Source organism: Salvia miltiorrhiza, unplaced genomic scaffold (genome assembly GCF_028751815.1).
Source record: "Salvia miltiorrhiza cultivar Shanhuang (shh) unplaced genomic scaffold, IMPLAD_Smil_shh original_scaffold_287_1, whole genome shotgun sequence".
Lineage (NCBI taxonomy): Eukaryota > Viridiplantae > Streptophyta > Magnoliopsida > Lamiales > Lamiaceae > Salvia > Salvia miltiorrhiza.
In genome coordinates, this window is record NW_026651520.1 from 224,319 (window position 1) to 252,055 (window position 27,737).

Consider the following 27,737-nt stretch of genomic DNA (forward strand, 5'->3'; position numbering starts at 1 on the left):
ACACTCGAAGATCTCCCGTGGATGTTGGTCTTAATGACCACGTAAATCCTGGTGTCGTTTATTGTTTTACAACTAGGGTGAGGTTTTATATGTATATGTGTATGTATATAAGAGAGGCAACAGTAATTTTTTTAATCTCTTCACTTTTTTTTCTAAAAAAAATAATAAAATAAAATTGTGTTTGAGGTTCTTGACTTTATTAATAAGATAAAATACACGTTCCAACACTTAGAACATTTTTCAAACATTTGAGCTCTTATGGGCTGTTTTCAAATAGACACCACTTCTATCTCGCAGCTTCAATCGAGGCTCTAGAGGACATTTTGGAAACTAGACCTTGCAAGGATCATTATCCAATTTTAATCAAGAAAATCGGAGCTCAAACGAATAAGATATGATCTCACAAAGACAGATACTTGCTAAGAAAAATTTTGAAATTCCAGATTTTCCATACTTGAACTTGGTCACTCGACTACTTTCAAAAATTCATATCTCTCATTTCTAAAGTCCACTGAGGACCCAAAAGGTCAATCTATAAACTAGGGAGAATGTAGAACACTTCTCCCGTTGGACTCAACCCCAAAAGATTTATGGTACAGGAGATATTCGTACTTAAAAATCAGTGCTCAATTAGGGTGGTTTCAAATCGACAGACTTGGAGCATAAATTGAAAACATAGACTTGGGCTTTTCCAAAAATGTTGAAATTTAACACAGAGACTCACAACATACAAAATGGGCGTTTCTATTCATAGTCTCCATTTTACTCTTTATAACCTTTTATATAAAATAATAATTAAAATAATTATAAAATAATTACTTTACCCTCTATTTTATAGCCCCTTAATTAAATTAAATTAAATTTGTATTAAACTAAACGATGTGATGTCGCCGTGATCTTTAAATAGATTGGTTTACGACGTGTTCCGATTTGCATCTACTTATAAGAATTGAATAGTTTTTTTTTTATTGAAATCGATGCTTAAAGGCGATTGTGGCTTGCCGCTATGGCTTTTACTATACCTGCGAAATCTCAGTCGCTGCACAATTTTCTGCGGCCACATATAAAATGGAATAAAGACCAAAACTCCAAAGCAAGGGGACCAAAACAACCTGCTATCAGATTAAGATAGTGGCTTAGGTATGTGATTAATAGGATTTGAAAAGAGACCAGATTCTTTTGAGAAATCCTATTTATCCGGCTAACACCAACAACGCCGCTCCATTAAATTTTCGTCGCGGCGGTCGAATATCTCTCCTGCATATTCTCTCCGCCAGTCACCGATGCGAGATTCCATGTCAGCGACTCCACCTCGGCACTAGTCCCTATTACATGACACTATCACGGCGGTGGCGGCGTCACCTCGTTGATCACCGATCCACGTGGATTACTTGGGAAAATGGTCTCCTACTCCTAGAGAATCATTTAAGCCATATCTGCCTCGCAAGAGGGGAAACACTCGCCTACACACTCTTACAGGCATCTGCCTAAGGCGGGGGTTCAAGGGTTTCACAGTAGAAAAAAAGCTGAAGCAACGCTTCAACAAGTCGCACATGAGTGGATGGACAAAGTATACTCATTCTCTTCTCCAGCTTTGTTTGAGGAAGCTCTTTTTCAAACGCAGGATGAAGAGTAAAGATCACTTGGGTTGCGGATTGCGCTCGGAATGATAGCCCTATTTGAATCTGGCATAATTTCTACGTTTTTTCTAAGATTCTAGAATTCAACTCTCTTCCCAACATTGACTCTCCTTTGCTCCACAAGTTCAATGTCACCAATGGATCAATATGGATTGGATGCTCATTGGCTGACATAAAAATAGGGTGAGTCTCACATGTTGATCTTTCTCCTCTGATTTAAGGAATAAGAAAACAGCCCCTTAAATCAGAGATCAACATGTCAAGCATCTAATGTCTCCTCTCCCATGAGGTTTTTCGCCGGAGAACTGCCTTTTGATAATGCGAAAAATGGAAAAATGATGTAAGGGGAAGTCATCACTACTAAGAATTGTCAAGAGATGATCGGGTACCGCAATCGCAGCCAGCTTAAAGATTCAACTCATGCAGCAAAAGCATATGTTGATAACAATTGAAAAAAAATGAAAAAATACTCATGAAGATAGAGCAAGTGCCAAATGCTTAGGGTAACAACTAGGAGTGCTGAAGCAAATCAAAGGGAACGAAGAAAGAGGCTTAATTAGAATATGTTTAAAACATAAGTCATCGTAAACGTTTGTTCTTTCTTATTTAATTGATGTATCTTCAAAGATAAATGAAAATACATTCCTTTTGCTCAACACATCCTGACGACAATTCTTTTTTGTCAAGGCTCTATCTTAGCTGAAATCGTTCCTAAACTGACAATAACTTTAGGATATAAACAACTTAGGGAGAAGTAATAAGTCTGAATAAAAGCATTGATATCAGTTCAGTCTGAGAACATCAGTCCAGTCAAGAAATGGAAAGACTGATTCAAGACCAGCAAGATAGACTTTGCTATAATATCATAATCAGCATAGAAGCTTTATCTGTCGATCAATAATGAGCTCCAATGCCGACTGACCGTGGTGACCAAGCATTTCAACATAGACTGATTCGAGGCACAACCACCAGCTCACTAGATATTTAGACACGAACCAAACTGATAAGTTTTGGACTTTTGTTCTTTTTAGCTTTTTCTAGCTATGTTTTTTTTATATCGCATGCTTATGAATTTGATGTTGGATTTGTATACTGAAAGCAAAAACGTTTTATGCTTGTATACAATGATTCCTGTATTCACTATTTTATGTCCTATCTGATTGTGTTCATGATTGCATATGTATGTCCTTTGTCTCTATATAAGTAGATTATATGGTGTGTTGTAGATCACAGAAGACCATATAATTGGAATAACCTTAAGAGATATAAAAAGATCACAGCCGAAATGACTCTAGGACGAGTCGTTGGTTTAGGCTGCAGTATAGATGGCAGGAGTTTGTCTTGACTACTTGTCTATATTGGTACGTCATAACGTATTGATAGGATCACAGTGAGATGTATTCTTCTATCTGACATAAGTGAAGAATCAAGATCTCGGTGATTTAATAGAATCTTAATGCTAATAAGATTTCAAATATATATGTTGATTCGTAAATCACTTTGACTTACTATGGGTGAGAGTTATATAGTAACTTGAGTACTCTGTATCTTGGGTGATAGCGGTCAATATATGATATTTGATTATCTGTATTAGTACCCGTATCCGGTATAGGATAATGACATCTCCTTAAGGAGCTCAATAAGGTTTATTGCGTTAAACCCTGTAGGTTGATTAAGTTCAGACGCAATAATAAGGTTTGAGTGGTACTGCTTAAGGATTACAAAGAGATTAATTAAATTAAGCTGTCAGAGCTCTAATTAATTAATGGATGTCGGATATTTTAAATACGGAGATTTAATAAGTCTAAATACAAGCCCCGACTCATTACCGGCAATAAAGGGGTAAGTCAGTATTGATTCTCTAGTGGAATGAATTAATACTTATGAATTAATTATGATCTGGGCTGATCATAGAAATTAATTCATTGGAGGCCCATCTTTATTCCTTGTATCTGGTCCCTGGACTGGCCCAAAGTCTCCTGTGCCATAGTAGGAGTTAAATTTCGCCCATCACAGTTATTGGTGCCCTAGGACTGTATTTAGTCTATAAATACAGCTGTCTGCTCTCAGAATAAGACACACACAATATTAGGGTTTTAGAGAGTTTTTCGCAGGAAATCAAGTTCTGGCAGTTTACGAAGAACGACCATAACTTCCTCTACAGAACTCGGATTTGGACGAAACAGGTGGTCACGGAAAGCTCTTTCGAAAAGGAAGAAGTCGTATTTCTGGGAAAAATACGATTAGAGGATGTTTGAGGCTTCAAACGAAGGCTTGAAGTTGGCTGACCTGTTCAGCGACGAATTGATGAATTCTTAGGAATTCTTCAGGTATTTCTAACTCCAAGATGCAGCACTTAATTTAATAGGAGCATGCTAGGTTTAATCGATGTATGGTGAATTAAGATAATCCAAGAGACGATCCTCAGGCAAATCGAGTATTAATTAAGTTTAATATTCCTTCATTTGAAGTTCATATGCTTCGATACTTAGCTTAGCTATGATATCTTAGAGAGTTTAGGATTGCTCTTATACAGTATATGTGCTTAAATTGTAAAGATGATTTATCTTTCACTATGATACAATGTTTAGACTTAGTAATTTCTTTTATGTCGTGTCAGTGGTTTTGGCATCATCAAAAAGAGGAAATTGGTTGGGAAAATTATGATATTTTGAATAGATCCCAAAACATCTAAAACTCATGATGACACGCCAAAGCTCAATCTTGTAAATTGAAACTCATATATCAGGGAGCGCGCTTTTTATGTTTATAGGATATCAGTTTGGAGAGTAAGCTGATGGATCAGCCGGACAGTCTTCAAGGTCAGTTGAAGAACCGAAGTATTCTTCAAGTACTACGAGATCAACTGATATGAGATCAGTAGATGACATATGACTGAAGGCTTGGCGCAACCAATCCAGACGTGCCACGTAAGTCCTAAAGTGTGCTCATGAATTGTGTATCCTAAGCCTAAAATAGAGCATATTCTATACTCACTGTTGTTATTGTAATCGTGTGCTCATTTGAAAATTCACCTTTTATACTCAATCACACCTCCAGCTTAAGATCGGTGTTAGAGTAGAAGGTCGTTCAAATAATAAGGTGCAAGTTCGTGCATACTAAAATATGAGAATAATAGAGCAAGCAGAATGTTGTAAGACTAACTTAATTCTGATAGGTATTGAACGGTTACAATCCGCATAAGTTGCAACGGGTCACTTCCGTAGTACAAAGTGAAGTATTGGCTGGTTAAAGGCTGACTTGCATCTTCGTAACTAAGAATACCAAAGATTGTGAAGTGGATGAACGAGATTTCTCGGAACCACTATAAACTGATTGCATACTTACTTTTCGTATTTACATTCAGTATAACATGTTTATCTATATACTTATCTTAACTGCACACTGACCAATTATTCATTGCAATCAGCATCAACATAGAAAATAGATTTCAACTTTTGATCTTAAACTGAATACTAACTAAGCTGAGTAACTAACCATCACATTTCGCACAAGTCAATTATCTAATGATCAGCTTACGAGCAGTCAGTAGGATCGCTAATTGTACTGCACAGTTGAACATGCTTATTCGGATATCAGTCAGTTTAACCAATTATCTGTATAAAACCAACTGACTCATTATCAGCTGAATATGTTCAGAACATAACACTCTAAAAAATAAACGAATAGTTTGTAACTGGTATATCACTACCAAAAAATTTACCCAGGGATTTCCGACGAATTTCCTTCACTCGGTAATTACCGAGTATTTGGCGAGAATTTTATGAGGGTTAATATATTTTCAAGAATACCGACAGTTTACCGAGAGAATACGGAGTGAACGATTTATCGAGAGAAGAATTCCCTCGGTAAATGTCAGTTTTAATTTTATTCTGATTAAATTTAATTATAATTAACAGTTTTAATTTTACCTAGAGATTTATTCCCTCGGTAAATTGTTTCCAAATTTACTAAGTACCGAATCCGTCGGTAAAATTAAAGTTAAAATTATATCATTGCCTTTCTTCCTCATAATCTCGCCTTTGGTCGTTGCCGCTCTTTGTCATTGTAAAACTGCCCTCTTTCTCACACCAGTATGGTTTGACTTTATTCATGTTCAAATTTATACTCCCTCCGTCCCAGCTTTTATTATCCGATTTTCTTTTTTTGGTCGTCCTACATTTTAGTATCCATTTCTATTTTTAGTAAAAGTAAGTAGGACACTTGCTCCACTTTAATTATTTTAACACTCACATAAAATGTGAGACCCTTATTCTATTTACAACACACCCCACGACTTTGTTAAAACCCGTGTCACTCTCAAATGGATACTAAAAGTTAGGACGGAGGGAGTAGTTCACATTGGTTTTTCACTGCATTAATTACCATTATCTTAATCTAATCCCTAGGGTTTGTGTCCGGTTAATTGCAAGTCTATGCGAACTCTCTGTGTTTTGAAAACGCTAATTGTTGCCAAGGTAATGGAAAATTGTAATTTAGGGTTTCGTTTAGTCCGTCTTTTCAATTTTCAGTCGATTACAGTTAAATTTTCGTTTGATATTTTGTGATTCAGAGTTTTTGAAGAATATTTTGGATTTCTTAGATGTTCTACACCACATGAGCTTTCAGCAACAAAGGGTAATCTATGGCATCTTTAGGAAGTTCCTATATTCTTTTAGCTTTACTTCGGATATTGCTGACTGAGAAATTGAGCCTATCATATAGCACCTTCTTTGGTGCAGTTGTCGTCTTTTTCCATTATGGTATTTGGTTTGTTGCATGAGATTGAGGCTTCTTTGGTGCATACTTTTAGGTAGTGGTTGCTTATCCCATTGCAACTATTTTTTTTATTAAAGTGAGGTTTATTATAAAAGAAAAAGAAATCCCTTGAGAGCACAAAAACGCAGACTAAGGTTACGAATCTCGAAAGGAGATATGAAAACTAAAGAAATCTAAACCAAAATATGTAGACAAATCTTTTAAACTAGATGCTCTATAGATCTGTTTTAATCTGGTCTCCATCTTGGATGATGAATCTTGCGAAATATTCAATATGTGACAAAAATAGATGAGTTAAAGGGGACTTTACTTAACATCTAATCAGGGCTCTTAACATGAACAAACTTTTAGGTAAATATTTGCAGTCAATTTACCGTGAAGCATATTGTAAATTGTTTGACGTAATAAGCACTTGTTGTATATCATAAGCCACAAATTTTTCAATTTCTCAGTCATTAATAATATATATTTTTAAATGTAAATTTTCCCCAATTACTGTCATAGTAAATATATTTCTGCAAATGTTGATTGGTTCCTGGTGTATCTTAGTCTTCTTCTTTAGGTATACATATATAGTAACTTTAATTTTAGTGATAGTAAATAAAGCAGCAGAGTCATATGATATCCCACTATGTGCAGTTATTCAAGTGCCTAACTTTTATCATACATGTGGTTTTCTTGCAAATTTAATTTCTTTTATAAGTACTATCAACATATATCATTACGCAAAGTAAAATAATCAGGCTGTCTGTTTGTTATTGTGAACATGGTCGATATTACATGGCACTAAAAAAAGAGATTTGTAGTGATATTCGAATTGGCAATTGTAATAAAGAAAATGAAAGCCAACATACTTTTCAATCAGTATAATGATTCTTAGGTATTGCCCCAATGAGTCCAAGAAAATGCTACATTAGTTTTTATTGAAGTTTGATGACTTCACTTGAAATAATATAAAGCAGTGTTGGCCTAACGATAACTTGGATTTTAATATTTTCAGACTCTTCTTAATCCACGTGTAACCCCCTCTCCCCCCCCCCCCCCCACCCTACCCCCCACCTCTTGACAATGTTGTGCTTTTTTTGATCTGGAATAAATATTTCATTAGGTCCTGTTAAGGCGAGCTCAAGTTGAATGATCTAATTAATTCTTTCAAATCTAGTGATCTTTTGCATCCCTAGTAAGCTAGGCTATTTTAGATTGAGAGGTGCAGGTGTTTCTAACTGTTGAAAATTGTGTTCTTTTGATTCCCCCATTGTAATACATATATGAGCCTTCATCTTATATTCTGGTGCATTAAGCAATTATTTGTATTTGTTGTTGGATTTATTGATAAATAGATTGTCGTGACAAGAAATTCATAAAAATTCAAGGATTGCCAAGAGAATAAATACCTCGATAATTTTTTTTATAAAAATGTTCGCAAATTACCGAGACAGAATAACGTTTGTGAAATTAGACATTTTACTGAGGGATTTTTCCCTCGGTAAAATTGATACATTAGCTGACACCTACACCTGACGTACAATTAGCGAGGTCGTTTCTCGTCGGTAAATCCCTCGATAAATTTTACCGACATTGAAATTAATGACGGCATTGTTTAATCGGTGATCTCTCGGTAATCTATTTTACCGAGGGGAATTATATATTTACGAATAAAATTTTTGTCGGTAAAAAATTACTCTCTCCGTCCACCAATTCATGTCCAAGGGAGAGGGGCACCGATTTTAAGAAAAAAATGTATTGTTTATTTGTTGAGTGGAGAAATATGCACGACTTTTAATAAAAAGTTATTTACACGAATTGGTGAACATACCAAAACGGAAATTAGGACACGAATTGATGGACGAAGGAAGTATTTTTTTGTTGGGTTATGTCCCCTACACCAGTACGCACTCGCTCGGGGTCAACATGTTAAAATATTATTTCCCTTTTATTTTTACACATTATAATTTGATCTAAAATTATACTCTCTATATTCAAGAAAATTTCGCCACATTATAAAATACACAAATTTTAATAAAATAGTCGATAGTCTTACCAAGCTCACAGTAATTAGCGTAAACGGCATTATTCACAACTCCAAACCGATTCAACTCGTGCTCTCGAACTTGTAGTTCCATTTCGTGAAACCCAATCATCCTGCCAACCACCAAAAACCACACGTACAAACTTAAACCATGCAAATATATCAACTATTGCATATTTTTAACATGAAACCTCGGTGTAATTAATGATCGAGTGTTAGTATATCGGTTAAATTTTTTAATAACAGAACACTAAAAAAAAATAATAATATGAAAAATTATAAAATAAAATATAATATTAACTACGGAATATTCCATCGTTAACTTTATCAACGAATAGATCTTGACGATGGGTTCGATGATTTAACGACGAAAATGTTCATTTTTAATGACAATTTTTTTTGTAGTGTTATAGTATGTGTCAGTTCCGTACCCTTTGGCACCCCTAATGTTATCAGAAGCAAGACGACGACATCTCCTCCACAGTGCTGGCGGCTGATAGGCAGTAACGACGGCGGGGAAGCTAAGTGGAGTGTGTGTGGTGGTGATGTGAGTAAAAGGGTGGTGCAACATCATCTTGTTTAGTTGATCAAGATATATATGTACAGTCTAAAACTATCTTCTTTATAATAGGATTAAGCCTTAACCTATGTGGCATGTCTAGAATTTCACCATTTCAAAATTTACCATATATAATCTTCATTATTTATTAATTAATAACTATTACATTCTATCTAAAGATTCATTAATCTTAATAAATATAATTAATAATAAATGTATATATATATATATATAATATTAACTTACATATAATCTAAATTAATAAATTTTACTATTATTTATGTTATCTCGATAAAAATTAGATTTACATGTTTGAGAAGAAAAAAAATTATAATTTATATACAATAAATGATTTTAATTGAATGTTAGTGATTAGATGTATATTTGTTATTAATTTTATATTTCTCAAAAGTGTATATATTATATGTATATGTTGCAATATATTATACTGTATGAATTTATATATATATATATATATATATATATATATATATATAAAATATTTATCTTCTTAATTTTCAATAAAATCAATTTTAAATTGAGTTTGAATTGAGACATGCACGTGTATGTAAATTATAAACGGGTTCGGTCATTGATTTACATGTTTTAATAATAAGGCAAAAATTCTATAACCTGATTACTTTAAAACAAAATCTTATTTTATGTCTATCAAAATAATTAAAATTTTATTTTTATTTTTTATAAAATATATCCGTACATTTTATTTGTATAGGGAAGAAAAATATATTTTTCATATCTAAAAACATTATTTGTTTCAGTTTCGTCAATAATAATAATAATAATAATAATAATAATAATAATAATAATAATAATAATAATAATAATAATAATAATAATAATAATAATAGATAAATTATGAAATTAGTAATGCATAAATGAAGAATTTAGATAAAGAACAATAGAGGATATGATGTTAAAATACATTACAAATCTTTAATTATGTATTAAATTTATAATAATCTGAATCAAGTGAAGAATTCATATAAATCACCTCATTTCACATTGATTTTTTTTATAAGGTTTCACTAAAATAAAACTTATACAAGAAGAAGCTCTTGCTTTCCAAATTAAAAATCTATATTTAATTGGCGGAATGATTGAGACTAATACAATTTGAATATCTCCAAGCAAGATGATTCCCGGAACCCAATTAAATGATGATACTCACAAGTTAAATTTGTTCTTTCAAATTCTAAACGAGATGATTTTTGGAACCCAATTATAATATTTGAAGTTAATAATGCATAAAAGTTTTTCAAGATTTTTTCAAGTTCCATACAAAATGATGTCTATAAGTTAGTTATGATATTAGAAGCTTACAAGTTCCATATTCGACGGGCTAAAATATACATGTTTAGAAGTAGTTATGATCCTACAAACTTAAGATGATAATGGTCTTTAAAGCTGCACACGAGATAATTTTTGTAACTTAGTTGTGGTCATTAAAGGTTCAAATGAGATGATACTCATAAGTTAAATTTGCTATTTCAAATTCCAAACGAGATGATTCTCGGAACCCAATTATAATATTTGAAGCTAATAATGCTTAAAATTTTGGGCAAGATTTTTTCAAGTTCCATACAAAATGATGTTTACAAGTTAGTTATAATGTTGGAAGCTCCAAATCATATAATCTCACAAGTCAACTTTGAGTTTTGAAGCTTCGAATAGTGGTATTAAAAAAATTGACGCATAAAAACTCATTTTTTGTATTTTAAAGTCTACACGAGATGATGCTCAAAAGTTTAGTATTCAAACGATAAATATCGTCTTTCAGGCGATAGATGATAATATGATCCTACATAGTTTAGACAAGATGATGCTCAGATGAAAATCTTCAATCTTATATCAACTTTTTTCAAAACATTATTAAATAAAAATTTATATAAAAATAATATTTATTATTCTAATAAAAAATTAACATTTAATTAAAAATATGGTTCAGAATAATATAATTTTAATTATATTGCCTCAAATTAAATAAATTTAAAAATAATTTATATAAGAACAATATTATATAATTTAAATAATAATAAAAAATAATTACCCGTCGAAATTCGACGGGTTATACACTAGTATATATATATACTAATATACATGCAACATTTTCATATGTTGCGTCGACTATTTAACTATAATTTAGGCACATTAATTATTTGGATGAGATATGATTTTCCCATATATATTTATGTCGCTAGTGTAATTAATGAGGTTTGGTTTTTCCTATTATATATTTATGCTGCTATAGCCTACTCTTAGTGCTAAATGCATCTTGTGTTACTCTATCTAAATTAGCATGCATCACGCCATCACAATCTATTAAAATTAATTAAATACTTGTATTTGCATATGTGCAATCCACGCAAAAAAAATTATACTCCTTTTTATAAATAAAATAGTAATTAAGTCATATAAAAAATTAAAAATATAATAAAATATAATTTTAATATATTTTAGCTGATTAAAGAAAGAAAGAAAAAAAAAGAAATCGCAATAAAAAACATTTGATGTAATCAAAAAGCAGAAAGAATTAAAAAAAAAAAAAAGCTAAAATAAGGAAAAGTGAAAATGAAAATAGAAAAGATTTGAAAAATCGACTTACTCTAAAAAAGAGGAGAGAAGAAAGATTTTTTAAGTTTTAACCTGTAAACCAAATATAACTTTTGACGTTTTAAATCCAATACTCACGCGAACTATGTCAAACTAAAACTCTTAACATAATCTTTAATTTTATATACATATCAAATATTTTATAATAATTTTTTTTTTCATAATATTAGGAAGGAAATAAAAATTTAAAAATAAGGAGATAAAGAAAAAATGAAATAAAAAGAAAATTATATGTTGCACTCTTTAATTCACGGATGAATAAAATAAAAAAAAAATAAAAAAAGATAAAATATAGGATACAAATAAACCTTCAAAATGTCTAATTACAATATTATCACTCAATTTTGAAATTGATTTGAAATTAAAAGTTGTCTTTTTAATAGATTATAGATGTGCAAACCATTAGAGCATCCGCAGTCGTGAGCCTCGAGCTCTTAAGTGGTGTCCACCATTTAAAAGCCTCTTCTCTGGCTTTTAAATTTTATTTTTTATTTTTACTATATTTCTAAATTAAATTAAACATTGAATTTAACAACATAAAATTTTCATTAATTAAAATTAAAATCCAGCATTAAATTAATTAAAAACTAAAATTACATTAAAATAAAAATAAAATCCAACATTAATTAAAAATTAAAACAACATTAAAATAAAATTTAGAATACTAAAAATTCACCATCCTCAGCGACGGCGAATTTCTACAACCATGTTTTGGTGAAACTTCAAATTTGTGTGAAATTAAGGTTCAAGAATGTAGTATCTATAGAAGAGGAATAAGGAATAAAAAAAAGGAAAATGAAAAATGTCGTTCGATGCAATGACTCTTTCACAAAATCAAAAAATAAAAATTAAAGCACTTCGGAGTTTTCAATATATATATATATATATATTTAATTATATATGCTGTTTTTCTATTGGACTGTGAGTGAAGCTCACGCGTCCCTCTCTCTCTCTCTTCTTCGTGCTCGGTGGGCTCTGAAGAGCCGCGCCTCGCACCACTTCGGCTCGCCAGCGGCATGGCAGGGGGCTCACGCGAGATGGGCGCGAGCCACGCAGATACTCTTACCTTCCTTCATTTATAACTCTATCTAAGTGCAAATAAATAAATAAATTATTAATTAACTCCCTTAAATTAACAATTTCAGTCTTCTTGCATTCCTTGATTCCTTGAAGATTTAATTAGTTTTTTAATTTATTTTTCTACATTTGTTTTTAAATTTTCAGAGTTATTTATCAATTTCTAATTCATGGGGGTTCGTTTAAATTTTTGGTTTTTCCGTTTTACTTCTTTGATTTATCTTTTTTTGTTTTCATGTTCTATTTCTAATTTTTTGGTTTTGTTGTGTATATCACTTTGTGGATTATTTTTAAAATTAGATCAATATCTGGTTTGTTTTCATGTTCTGTTTCTAATTCCCACTATTTCTTTAAGGGTGCGTTATCTTTGGTTGTAAATTTATCATGAGAAAAGAAAAGATAAACAAAATTTAACCCTTTAAATCCTTCATTTCCTTTTTCACATTACCTACTTGACCCACCCTTAATCATTCCTTATTTACACTACAAATGAGGGATAATATTTTAGGTGCAACTGAAGCATAAAGGTAAAGGTGCTATTTCAGTACTATTAATACTCCCTCCGTCCACCAATCAACTACCCATTTGATGGTCGGCACGGAAACTAAGAAAGCTGAAAAAGGTGGTGTAAAAGTGGTGTAAAAGACTAAAAGGGTAGTGTTAATATATTTTGATTATTTTTACTAATCTTTCATTAGCTATTTGACATTATTTTAATGCCTTGACTTATTAAAGTGTTCTTTTTTTTTTATAAGCTATTTCTTTCTTTCTTTTTTTACTCTTTAATTAAATAAACTGAAAACTGGCACGCTGAGAAAAGCGAAAACAAATTCAAATGCCTTAACTGCACGCTGGCCGCCAGACTTGACTTCTCTCGGCCGTCGCCGCCGACGCCACACGCGCCTTCTCAGGTAGCTCGTGGCCACGGCCTCGCCGCCTCGGACCTCCCCGTCAAGCGCTGCAACCTGCAAGCCAAGCAGGCAGCAGCAGCGCGCCTCCCAGCCTCCATTGACCGGCAAACTTTAACTCACGTTGACCGGCACAGCCTCCGTTGCCGACGCCGTCTCCATCTCGGTGGCTTCGACCAGGTAGAGCTCCAGACCTCCGGTGCAGCAGGTTCCGACCTCCTCCGTGAGCAGCAGACGCGTTCCGTGAGCAGCAGCTGGCGTGAGAGCAGAAGAGAGGAGAGAGGCGATTCCAGATCTGCACCGGTCGTACCGCGCCGGAGGACCAGCGACAGCCGCTGAGACGCGCTGCCGCCTGCCCCAGATCTCGGATCTCGCACTTCCGTCTATCGCCGACCCTCAGCTGCGCGACTGCACCGCGGGTCCCAGCTCTCAATCTCACGGCCACCGCACCCAGCAACGGCGAAGCCGTCACCTGCCCACCGCAAAGGAAGACTCTCGCCGCCTGCATCTGCACCGCGCCGCCCCACCCTTCCGGCGGATGGCCACCAGTTCGCCGATCATCGGTCGAGACAAGGGGGGTCTTAACCTTCCACCGGTTTCTTCCAACTTTGCTGTTCGAACTAAACCTGATCTCTCCCATGGTATGCGTCTGCATCCCAGGGGGTCGGGTACTGATTCCGACGCGGTTACCGTCGGAATGCGATCTTCTGGTAATTCTTCAAATCTGACAGATAAGCAATCCACCCAGATTCTCACTTATTCCGACATCGTTAGCACCCCTAAGAATGACGATAGAGTTTCTTATGCGGAGGCTACTGGCAAAAAGCCGGTGAAAATACAGGATTTGGCTGCTCACATTTTTCATGATCTGCGGCCTACTAAGGAGGGCGATCAGTTCTCCCTCAAAATACCGAAGGATCTATATCTTAAGGAGATTAAGGCCTTTGAATTTGCTTTGACTGGACGTTTGTTTCTTCAGAAAGGAGACAAACCAAGATCAACTATGGAACTAAAGTGGGAGCTTCAGAGATTATGGAGTTTAGCCTCTGATTGGCAACTAATTCCTTTGGGAAAAGGTTATTTCACTCTCCGATTTACTACGGCTGAAGATAAGGCTACAGCAAAGGGAAAGGCAGTTTGGGAGCTCTCAAAAGGGCTCCTCCGACTCCGTGAATGGACTCGAAATTTTGATCCTTTCAAAGAGAATTCCCCTTTGGCGGACGTTTGGGTTCGCATACACTATCTGCCGATAGAATACTGGAACCCACAGGTTATTTCTGGAATTGGCAGATATTTGGGTCACCCCTTAAAGATCGATGGAGCATCGGCACGACGTGACTTCGGACAATTCGCTAGAATCCTTGTGGAAATCGATATGTCGCAAAATCTACCTTCTACTCTTTTAATTGATGGTGAGGATACATCATTCCATGTTGAATTTGTCTTTGAAAATTTGCCTCTTTACTGTCGTCGTTGCAAAATAACTGGGCATTCTCAAGAAACATGTCGAAAAAAAGCGACGTGTGGAGCCGGTAGCTATTCAGGAAAATCTGACGGCTGCTCCTAACAATCAGTCTGGTGTGGTGACTCATAAACAATGGCACATTGTGGAGCAGGGCAAGAAGGTTGTTGTCCCAATCGTGCAAACAGCGGGGGAACAACAGAACACTTATAGTTTTGGCCATTTGACGACGGGGGTGCAGCAGCATTATTTCCAGAATGAAGGCCATGAGATGGCTGGCAGTAACCCAGTTCTGGATTCCAAGAGGGTTGACGATCATGGCTCTGAGGAGAGAGCGTTATACGAGCCGGAGGCAGCGGTGTTGGTTTCGGTTGATCAGGAGCTTCATAAGACGACTGGTAGTGAGGACGAGGTGGACGAGGAAATTGAGATGGAGACGCCGGCTGGGGATCCAACTGAGATTGTTACGGCTGTTGTTGATTTGGATGAAGCTCGCAATTCTAAGCAAGCTGGAGAGTTGGTTGGTCACCAGGCTAAAAAACTGGATGGTGATTTAGGTGGGCAAAGCAAAGACTCGCACACTACTGCTCCAGAAGATATTGATAGTCGTATCAGTCGGTTAGAGGCGCAGGTTAGCCAAGGAATGCAAATGCTTGTTGAGCAAGCACCGCCTAAGCGACGGGGACGTCCTCCAAAAGGTATGGAACGTCCGCGCGTTCCACAGAATCAGGAAGATAGCATTAAAAGCCGCCTCAGAAATGCGGAGGAAATGGGTCAGAAGCCGAGGGACTTCGTCATTGATCATAGCGGAAGTGCTAGTTTGCGTGTTATGAATAATATCGCCACAGGCCGTTGGTCGGACGAAATGGAGGTGGACGATTTTTTGAATGGTTTTTAAATTGGTTATTGCTTTGTTTCCTGTTTGACGAGCTCCTTTCCGAGTCTCGTGCCTCTAGTCTGCATTACTGTGCTTTCAAAGGCTTTTTTCTTTTTCTTTTTATAAAAAACCTCTATTTAATTAAATAAACTGAAAACTGGAAAATTCGAAAAATAAACAAATAAATAAACTGAAAATTCAGAAAATAAATAAACTGAAAATAAATAAATAAATAAATAAATAAACTGAAAATTCGAAAATAAAAAAATAAATAAATTTAAAACTGGAAAATAATTTTTTTAGAAAATAAATAAACTTAAAGTTCGAAAAATAAATAAATAAACTGAAATTCAGAAAATAAATAAACTGGAAATAAATAAAATAAATAAATAAACTTAAAATTCAAAAATAAATAAAATGGAAAATAAATAATCTGGAAATAAATAAATAAACTGGAAATTCAAAAATAAATAATCTGGAATTAAATAAATAAATAAACTGAAAATTCGAAAATAAATAAATAAAATAAAATCTGGTAATTATTTTTTTAGAAAATAAATAAACTGGAATTAAATAAATAAATAAACTTAAAATTCAAAAATAAATAAATTAATTAATTAAAATCTTGAAAATTATTTTTTTAGAAAATAAATAAACTTACAGTTCGAAAATAAATAAATAAACTGAAAATTCAGAAAATAAATAAACTGGAAATAAATAAATAAACTGAAAATTTCAAAATAAATAAATAAATAAACTGAAAATTCAAAAATAAATAAATAAATAAACTGAAAATTCAGAAAATAAATAAAATGGAATTAAATAAATAAATAAACTAAAAATTCAGAAAATAAATAAACTGGAAATAAATAAATAAACTTAAAATTCGAAAATAAATAAACTGGAAAATAAATAAACTGGAAATAAATAAATACAACTGAAAATTCAAAAAAAAAATTGGAAATAAATAAATGAATAAATAAACTGGAATTAAAATTTTCAGAAGATAAATAAATAAATAAATAAATAAATTGAAAACTGAAAAATAAATAAACTGGAAATAAATAAATAAATAAACTGAAAATTCGAAAATAAATAAACTGAAAATTCAGAAAATAAATAAACTGGAAATAAATAAATGAATAAATAAACTGGAATTAAAATTTTCAGAAAATAAATAAATAAATAAACTGAAAATTCAAAAATAAATAAATTGAAAATTCAGAAAATAAATAAACTAGAATTAAAATTTTCAGAAAATAAATAAATAAATAAACTGAAAATTGGAAAATAATTTTTTTAGAAAATAAATAAACTGAAAATTCAAAAATAAATAAATAAATATACTGAAAATTCCGAAAATAAATAAATTGGAAATAAAATTTTCTAGAAAATAAATAAACTGGAAATTTAAAATATCCTACTCCATTTAATTAACATCAAAATTGGATTAAGTAGACAAGTAATGGTAGAGTGTGGTGGGTCCAATTGGTAAAGTGTAGTAATTTAAAAAGTAAGGGAGGGTATATATGTCCAAAAAGCAGAGTAGGTAGTTAATTGGTGGACAAAATTTTAGAGGCAAATGGGTAGTTGATTGGTGGACGGAGGGAGTATTTTTTTGGAGTACTAATAGGTGCTACTGAAATCCTAATAAGTGCTACTTTTTTTTTTTATTATTTATTTTAGAAAACTTTTCAATCTTTTTTGGAGTACTATTTTAGTTATCCTGCTAGTAGCCTAAAGTATGTCATATCATATTAGGGTGGATAATCTCATGTGTAGCATTAATGCATTATAACCATATAATATTACAAATTTTGTCCTAATTCCATTTTTTCGTTGGAAATTTAAATGATTCAAGGACTAAAAATGCAATTAATACCGCAGTCGTATTCCCAATTAGATTAAAGCAAAAATCTATAATCTTTATATATATAAAAAGCAAAGTAAATGTAAATAATTTCAATTGCAAGGATATAATTGGAATTTATGAGAAAAAAATTACAATCACCACTAAACCACTTAAAATTAGTTGATTGCAAAACTGCCGGCAGTTTAATTCCTCTAAACAAAATAAGGTAGTTCAATATCTCATACAACAAAACTAATTCAATTTCATAAAAGTAATTCAATATTATCAATATTAAATGTTTTCCTTTTTCAAAAAGGTAATATATGTATATATATATATAGAGAAGGGTTCAACAGAGAAGCTAAATATTGTGGAGAATAGAGAATTCGTAGAATAAAAACGAACAGATCTATAATTTTAATGAACAGATCAATGTACCGCATGAACAGTAATTTGCCCCGGGTTCGAATCCTGCTGGTGGCGAGTTTTTCTATATTTTTACTAAATACGTCTGTTCATTAGTTATGTTGATCTGTTCGTAAAATATATAGATTTGTTCATGATGAATAAAAAGATAATTCTCTGATGAACTCAACCATATATATATATATATATATATATATATTACATAATTGAACATTTTTATTACGCCCCAAAGTGTTCTCTCTCTCTCTCTCTGATGAGAATAAGGCTTGTATTAATGGAAAATTAAAAGAGAACAAAACATCCAAGAAAGCGCAAAAGAGAGCAAACAAAAGACCGAGCCTCATTAAAACCTTCTAAGAAGAAGAGACCTTAGAAGGAAAAAGAGTACTTGTGAAAGACTCACATTCGGTTCAGGAGCGGGAAGAGACAACTTCAGGAGTTCAGGCCTAACCATCACCCCTAAGAAGCTCGGCTCAAGAAAACCGAAAGAAGAAGAACCAAGAAAGAAAACAGGAGACCAACAACAAAAGAAAACAACCCAACCAAAGCCTAAGGGAACCAACGAACCTGCTTATATAACCATACGGATATGACTATGCGTCGACATATCCCTTGCAACCGCAATCCTAATCTCCTCAATTGCAAAAGGCCACCAGCCTTCCTGCCGATCATCATTGGCCATAATATCTGCCGGTTGATTACCCTCACGGTAAATATGCGAGACCATCAAAGAAAAATCCCGAAGCAGGCGAAGAGTATGCTGCCAAAACGCCCTAAATCTCCAAGGAACATCACTCGAGCGAGAGTACAAAAGGTGAACCACATACATAGAGTCAGCCTCTCTCTCTCTCTCTCTATACATGTTGAACTAATTCAACATTAAAATAATATTTTTAATCAATTAATTGAATATTAAGTATTTAATATACTCCCTTCGTCCCAATAAAAGTGGCCACATTTCCTTTTTGGGTGTCCCATTAAAAGTGGTTACTTTCTAAAAATGACAAAAGTTTACTTTAATTAAGTCAACAATTACTCACTAATTTGGTCAACAATTGTAGGCCACTTTCTAAAAATGTCAAAATTACTCACTAATTTGGTCAACAATTGTAGGCCACTTTCTAAAAATTACTCACTAATTTTGGTGGGTCACATTCAATTAAAACATAACAATCCCTTTCTTAATCTCCGTGCCCAAAAAAAAGTGGCCACTTTTATTGGGACGGAGGGAGTATATACGTACACGTTATCAAGCATAGTCATTTACTTATAAATTTAAAGTACATCTACTTATTATACATAAGTTTATAAAATCATTTTTATCCAATAAATAATACCAAAATCAAATCAATTATGAATTATATATCGTCGAAAATTGTTAGTGCCCGTATTCTACTATTTCAATATTAATATTAAATTATATATATGGACATACTGATTATTAAATTCAAAATAATTAAAGTACATATATTTATATATAATATCCCTACTTTTGTATATAGTGACTCGCTTCACCATTTTGTATATATAATATATAAGCCTATATATGATAAATTACTAAAATATTCCTAAAATTACATAGAGTTAACTAACCAATATAGAAAAAAAATAGTAATAATTATTATGTAATTAAAATTTTAACATATGTTAAAAAAATAATGAAATTAAAAGTCAAATATAGATGATTATGCATAAGTTACCACATAAAATTTAAAAATTAAGTTGAATTTGCAAATACTTTATATGCATAATTAAGTTACCACATAAAATTTAAAAAAATTAAGTTGAATTTGCAAAATATGCATAAGTTGGTGATTTATTTCACAATTAACTATTCTATTACCATTGATTTGTTCAGAATTACATTTGTTAAATAAAATAATTTTATTTTCTAATGCATGTCTTTTAGTAGTATATCATAACAATTATCTTTACGGGTATAAAAATAAGTTTCTATATCTTTTGATTATTAATATTTCAAAATTATCTTGATTTATCTAACTAATTTTTTTAATCTATATAAGTTTATATTTTGTTATTTGCTATTATTTTATATCTATAAATATTAAATTTAAAATTCAATAGTATTATATTAATAATTATAAAGTGTTTCATATATATTGTGTGATGTATCGTGATAATGCCTATGCATTTTTATTTTTTTATAAAACTAAATGACATTTTGTATAAAAATAAATGATACATTACAAATTATATTTTTAATACATGCAAATGACACATCTAATTATAAAAAAGGATAATTTTCTTAGATGCAAATGATTCTTCGCATGTGATATTCTTTTATAAAAGCAAATAATATTTTATATAGAAAATGATAATACATTAGAAATGATAATTTTAATGCATACATATAACACTTTTAAAAACAAAAAAATTATACTGTGTCCGATTGGGGGTGGGGGGGGGGGGGGGAGAGGGGGAGGGTTGGGCCCAGTGTGGGCGCGAGTTTGCCAAAATTAAATATAAAGATCCAAAAATATATATATGATATTTTAAAATTTTTCACATTTTCATTATTATTTAATAAAAGTATTATATTTGAAAATCTTTGTATTTATTAATAAAATATTTAAGTTTACAACACATAATATTCTTCGCGCATTGTACATGAGGTGTTTTACGGACGTTTGGGGGAGGGGTTTAATTGCAACGAAATTGGACATAGGGAGGCTTGATTGATGCATTGTCGAGTATAGAGGGCTAAACATCGTAGAGGTCTCATGTAAGATGTTTAATTGCTACTTTTCCCCAAAAATTACAGCACTTTCCATTTTAAGACATGGTCTCACATCTTTTCTTTATCTTTTATCCTTACTAATATCATTTATTTACAAAAATATCATCCTTAATTTAATCTCAACCTTTTATTTCTTATAATGGTAGGATCCTTTTTTTATTAAAAATTGTGCCCATCAAAAGTGTCGTACTTACGGAGAAAGTATATTATTAAAATAGGATTATATTAAAAAGAAAGAGAGAAAAAAACCTAAACCCTTGAAAGCACAGAGAGCAAACTAAGGGCCGAGCCTCGTTAAAACCTCAGCGAGAGGAAAAAGAGTACTCGTCTACAAACAAAGTGTTAAGAAGCTGAAATAGGATCATCTCAGAAGCTCCGGCCGTACCATCGCCCCTAGAAAAACCCGGCTTCACAACACAAGAAAAAACAAAAACAAGAGAGACCCAAGAAACAACTAAAGGATAAAAAAACGAACCAACCATATCGACGTCTGTCATAGAAAGAGCCCCGGCCGGTAATACGCCGTCGCCGAGGCCCTCCTCCAGACATTGATCCAACAGAGAAGAGGCACCAACCAAACAAAAAGCCTCAGCAGGATTCATCGTCTCCAAACAACCCGCTACCAGTTGTCCTTTATGAAGACTCAAAACCTGCAACTGCCCCAAAATCCAGGTGATGCGGCTTAAGAGAGTTTCAGCCGGTAAGACGCCGTCGCCGAGCTCTCTCACCCTATCGCAAAAATCCAACAAGAAGTCAGGAGAGATAGTCAAAACGGCCGGTGAGATGCCGTCGCCGCAGACCTTTCCATCCCAACGCCAGCTAACAAACCTACACGAAAACCAAGAACTAAACTCCAACCAGAAGTCCACTAAAAACCGCCCCAAAAAAGCCCCCCAGCTGTTCGTAAAAAAGCCACTGTTAGAGCCAGTCGTGCATAACAGCTCACGATCAACCTTACTCGCCTTTCTTGTAATCTCACTGAAGTTGTTAGCGTCTCGACTTCTCAAACCTTCAGTCATCGGAAAGCCATTGCTCAGCCTCATCCCATAGTCCTACCCTTCCCAATCGCAAGGAGATAGCACTCCTGAATTCAGCTCATCAAAGACGGAAGAAGCTGAAGTCCAAACTAAAGTATCGCACGTCATGAAGATGTCTAACTGACGAAGACCAATCCGCCACCTATCCGTAACCCCTTTCCCGTGAACGTGCCACCAAACGCTGCAAACCAGCAACATAACCGCGAGCGGCAGATCGATCAAACTGCTCACCGGAAAAACAAAATTCCTCCTCGAATGAGAACTAACCACCTGAGTCTAAAATTATAATCACCGCGCAATGCGCGGGTGATACACTAGTATATTCAAAAGATAATTTTTAATTTAAAATTAATTTCAAAATTAAATGATAATTTTGTAATTATAATAAAATTAAATGTTTATCTGTAAATATTTCCTCCGTCCCATAAATAATGGCCTGTTTTCCTTTTTGGGTTGTCCTACAAATAATGGCTTGTTTCATTTTTAGGTTATAATTAACACTTAATTAAAAATTATAATTCATCTCACGCTACCGCCTCCATCTTTTCAATTCCACCATCTCTCAGCTCGCCGGTTCCACCCACCGCCGTCGCCCTTCATCGGTTCGCTCACCTCAACCCTCCGGCGAAGGCGCGACTCGCCGGACTTGTAGCAGTAGCAGCAGCGAAGGCTAAGGCGGCAGCGCCTCTTTTCTCTCTACCCGCCTCCACCCTCACCTTCTTCACCTGAACCGCCTTCTCCTCCGCCAGCTTCTCCTCCATTAACCTTCCCTCCGCTGGTCACCGGAGTTCTCTCCTCCGCCGCCTTCTTCCACCAACAATCACTGAACCTCTCCTTCAACCGCAAAACCCTAGATCCCTCAAACCCAGAAACTCTAGCGCTGCCGCCTTCACCGTTCATAAACTCTAGCGCCGCTCCAACGCCTCCGCCATCCTCAACCCTCGCTCGTCTCCATTGTCTTCTCTTGCGCCGCCTTCACTGAAAATCCCCTCCGTCGGCCAAGCAAACGCTGCACTCTGCGTCGAGATCCACGCTCGCCTCCACTCTCCCCTTTAATCTTCAGAAATTGGGTTGCTTGACAGAGCAGGGGGAGGGAGAGAAACCAGGACGAAAATTAGGGCTACTCCAGTTCGCTCGCCTCCGGATCTGCGACATCTCCTCCAATTCCGTCAGATCTTCGCCGCCTCTTCCACCTCCTCCGGCTCTGTGAAAAATCGAAGAACAGAGCCTCTACCGCCTTCACCCTCTTTTGTTGATTTTTTGATTTTTTTATTGTGTGAAAGATGGATGTCTTGAATCAATTGAAGAACAGAGGCTCTACCACCTCTGGCTCTGTTGATTTTTTTTTTTTTTGATTTGTCTTCTGTGAATCGATTCATTTTTGTTCGGATATGTGGATGGATCCATTGTTATTTGAAATATTTGTAGATGGATTTGGGGGTAGGGAGAGACGACGAGGTGAAGGAAAGTCGGCGGCGCCGCCGGCCTCGCCGGTGATGAGAGCGCCGACGGCAGCAGCATAATTTTAGATGAAAAGATTTTCTTTTATTAACAATATTTAATATTAATTAACCATAGCATTAAAGAGGTGAGCCATACAACTTATCTATTAATATAAGTCTCCTTAATTCCCATGCCGAAAAGAAACGGGCCATTAATTGTGGGACGGAGGAAGTATATTTTGCTTTTATTTTCCTTTTTTAAATTCTTATTTTTTTTATTTTATGTTTTTCTAAAATTGTGAAATTTTCGACTAACTATAAAATATTTAATATGTATATCAAATTAAATATCATGATAAATCTTTAATTTGATATATTTAATGTAAATATTTGATTTTGAATGCAAAAAATATATTTATTTAAAACTTACATTAAAAAAAAATCTCTCTCCTCTCTCATCATTGTTTTGAAAATAAATCTATTTTTTATTTCTTTTTCATTTATATTTTTTTTAGATTTTCACAATATCAATTTTATTATTATGAATTGTTCTTTATTCTTTTTATTTTGCAATATTCAGTTAAAATAAATTCATTTAAAATAAAATATAATTATTGTTAGGTCCGGGGGGTCTCGAATAGGTGTATGGGGGGGGGGGGGGAATACACCTATAGGCTATTTTTGTGACTATCTACAAACCTCAATCAGAGGGATCTCAGTCAGAGATAGAAGCGAAACTTTACAAGCAAACAAGACACCTGTTTAACCGAAATAAGTATTGACCAACAGGGTTGACGACTGATACTGAAAGCTCTTCAGTAAAGAGTTATCAGTTAAGTTACTGGAACTTAACTGATCCACGTAAGGGCTTTAGTCGTGTTTGCAAAGATGAAGATGATATCTCTCTTCCTTACTATCAGAGGATAGTGAGTCAGATTGATATCATACGCAGCGGAAATTAAACTTAGTTTCGAATAGCCTCGGTGGAGCAGATAGTTGGATTAAGGTTTCTCTTTTCAGTTAGTCAGCATTCAGTTTTATCAATTGAAATAACACAGTTATGAATGTAAAACTGAAAGCTGTAAATAACACAGAGACTTTTACGTGGTTCGGAAAAACTCTTTCCTACATCCACGACTGGTTGATCAGACCAACAATCCACTCCGCAAGTGCTTCCCTGGTGCACTGCAAACCGTGAACTGAAGATAAACTCTCTCTTCAGCACCTACACACCTCGCGTAGGGTTTCCCTACCTACACACCTCGCGCAGGATTTCAGCACCTACACAGCTCGCGCAGGATTTCCTTGCTAAGCACACCTCGTGCTCAGACTTCCCTATCAGAGTTCAGAACACCTTCTGAAACTCCGAGTCACTCAAACACTCTTATGGGGGAGAGGTTTAAACGAGTGCCAACTATACTTACAAAGAACGAGTTCTTTGAAGCAAGTTTGACCTTTGGCTTCTGGGTACACAGAATATATGCCTAGGGTCTAAGAGAATGTATGTAATCAGCAGTGACTGATTTTGGCTTTGGAATTCTCTTCTTCGATTCAAGCTTTGGGCGGTTTAAGCTTTAGGCTGAGTAGCTATTTCGGCAGAGCTTCAGCTTATGTCGTTGAATCGGTGAAGGTTGAAGTGATCCTCGAGCGCTATTTGTAGGAGAACTCTTGAATAGATCCGTTGGCGTAAATCGTCCTCAAGATTTCTTCCGTTGGAGAGCAATTCGAATTTGGGTTGAGGCTTCAATCTTCGAGGTTCCTTGTCTGTGTGGAAACGGCTCTCTTTGATGGACAGGAGATGTGACATCTCTGAAAAGTAACCACCAGATAGGAATGACCTCTGCAGAGATAAGATATTGAGATATCTTTGCATTTAATGCGGCTGTACTTGAGCGTACGTGGCTTCCTCTGAACGTTGGAAGACCAGTCCTATGAGGAATGTTCAACTGATACTTGACTTTAGTATCAGTCCATGGCGCGTATTAAATAATCAGTCTTCAACTGATACTTCAGTTGGTAACTGCAGTCTTCAGTCTTCAGTCTTCAGTCTTCAGTCTTCGTTCTTCAGTCTTCAGTCTTTGACACCGCAACTAAACTAGAAACGAACTCTAACACTTGAGTTCAAAAACGATTCTAGTCTATTACATTTAAGTCCTATGAATTTTGGTATCATCAAAACAAGGATTAGGATATTCCACAAGGTTCCCAACAATTTCCCCCTTTTTGATGATGCCAAAACCACACAGCAGTTCTAGACAGCAAAAAGACTGAGCTCACAGTACAAGTTCTAGACAAGGGGTGAAAGTTGTTCCCCCTTAACAACAGAACCTAAATAACTTGTACTCAGAGCAAGAACGAAAACAGTTCTAAACACAGAACAGCAAGAAGACAGAAAAACCATAAATCAGAGCCTGGACAAAGAGTCATTGTCTTCAGGGTGAGATCAATAAGAAGTTCATTTCATTAAACGGACTGATAAGCCATCAGTCTAGGTACAGAGCAAGACTTACATTGGAGTAAAAAGAAAAACAAAAACATCATGGATAAACCATGGACTCCAGCAGTCTGCTTGGCTGCGCCTTGAACTTCTTGATCTTCATCTTCTGTCTTCGTGTCTTCAATGTTCCTAAGTTTGTTCCACTCTCACTTGTTTTCCGTTGAATTGAGGTCTCTTCTGAAACGTCATCCTTCTAACTTCTGGTGATCCTTTGCTGTTCCATCATCAGTCAAGAGTTAGAGGACAGGAGCAACCTCAAGAAAAGGTTTCTCTCTGACTTCTGACTTTCCCAACTTTCCCCCTTTTTGGCAACATCAAAAAGAGAGATGACGATGGAGGCTATGATCAGACGGTACCCAACTCCTAGTCTCAGAACCTCGTGAGAAGATTTGAGAACAGAGTGAGTCCGGATAAACAGAAGAGGAGGACGTCAGTGGTGGGGTGAGGAGATGAGGGAGACGGAGAAGTGGAAGAGGACAAGAAAACGTAGAAGGCGGAAGATAGAAGAAGGCTGCCTTGGAAGAAAGGAGAGGGCTGCCTTATGAGGAGAAGGATCAGGTTGGTGAATTGGAAAGAAAGATTAGAAGAAGAAGGGTGTGAGAAGGAAGAATCGAAGCGGTGGCAGCTGAGAAGACTAACACCGTCGATTCGCCGACCCAGGGTCTGTGAAGAATAGACCCGGTGCGGCTGAAGATGCCGGCCAACAACAAGAGTGATCTCGTTGTTTGTTGCAAGCCAGGGAGGAGCACGAGATATGCGATACGGTATATCTCCTCCAGAAGCGGTGAAGCTTCTTGGCGCCAGGCATGAGAATGGAAGACGCTCGCTTCGCTGGATACAAGTGAGGGTAGAGCAAACTTTGACGCCGGAGAGACGTTGTGATCCAGTGGAAGGGTCCGGTGAAGACCAAGACTATGAGCGTCATTCTTCCACTCCATGACTTTGCAGTCATAGATTTCTCCTTTAGTCGGAACAATTTTTCTGCAACTTTGGAAACAATTGAAACTTTTTCTCACAGTGAAAGCTGTGGAGAGTTGTTAGTTGATGCAGAAACACTATGAAGACAACATGGTATAAATAGACAAGATGTGAACCATGTAGAAGATGAAAAGGTTTTTCGAAAACTGTGCCTTAAATGCAATTGAAGAAAAAATTCGCGTCCGCCGTCACTGCGAGGGACTTCAAAAGGCATCATTACATATGTCATGTCAATGAGCGTTTCAAGAAATTTTATTGCAGAGGCAAAAAGGTTGGAAGGATTTTTGGCAAAAAGATCAGGACAAGTTCAATCAAAACAGATTTTCACTTTATAAAAATCTTGTCCTATTTCGGATATTCCAATTCCAACAATTCCAATAATCAGTTAAAGTTTTTGAAAGAAACTGATCAGTTAGAGAAAAGATTTTGAACTAAAAACTTAAAGCTCTAAACTGAAATAACTGATTTTGAAAAGGTAAGCATTTTAAAATACTTACTGATCAACTGAACATAGTAGTCAGTTGATACCACGTGATCCTGGATGATTCATCAGGATGACTTCCTCTTCAGATGAGCACTCGGACTTCATTGCTTTTTACGTCGACGATCGTAGAAGCAGCAGTTGGTTGACCACCAGTCAGCATGACTGTTTGAGAAAATCTTCAAACACAGCATCACTCTTCAGGGTTGATGAGGCCAATCTTTGCACAAAGATCGTTGAACCTCTCTTCTGGAAGAGCCTTGGTCAGCAGGTCCGCTCTCTGAATAGCAGTGGGAATCCATTC

The 27,737-nt window shown here is 34.8% G+C and overlaps 1 protein-coding gene across 1 annotated transcript in view; it reads right to left on the reverse strand.

The window, feature by feature from the left end:
* The window catches only part of LOC131003884 (acyl-acyl carrier protein thioesterase TE3, chloroplastic-like), a 32,882-nt gene extending 23,857 nt beyond the window's left edge, over positions 1–9,025 (reverse strand). Inside the window, exons 1-2 of the mRNA XM_057930454.1 lie at positions 8,880–9,025; positions 8,461–8,561 (exon numbers count right to left, since the gene is read on the reverse strand). Coding sequence (XP_057786437.1) covers positions 8,461–8,561; positions 8,880–9,022 — 244 coding nt within the window. The 5' untranslated portion in view covers positions 9,023–9,025. The remainder of the gene's footprint in view (positions 1–8,460; positions 8,562–8,879) is intronic.
* Between the last annotated feature and the right edge of the window lie 18,712 nt (positions 9,026–27,737).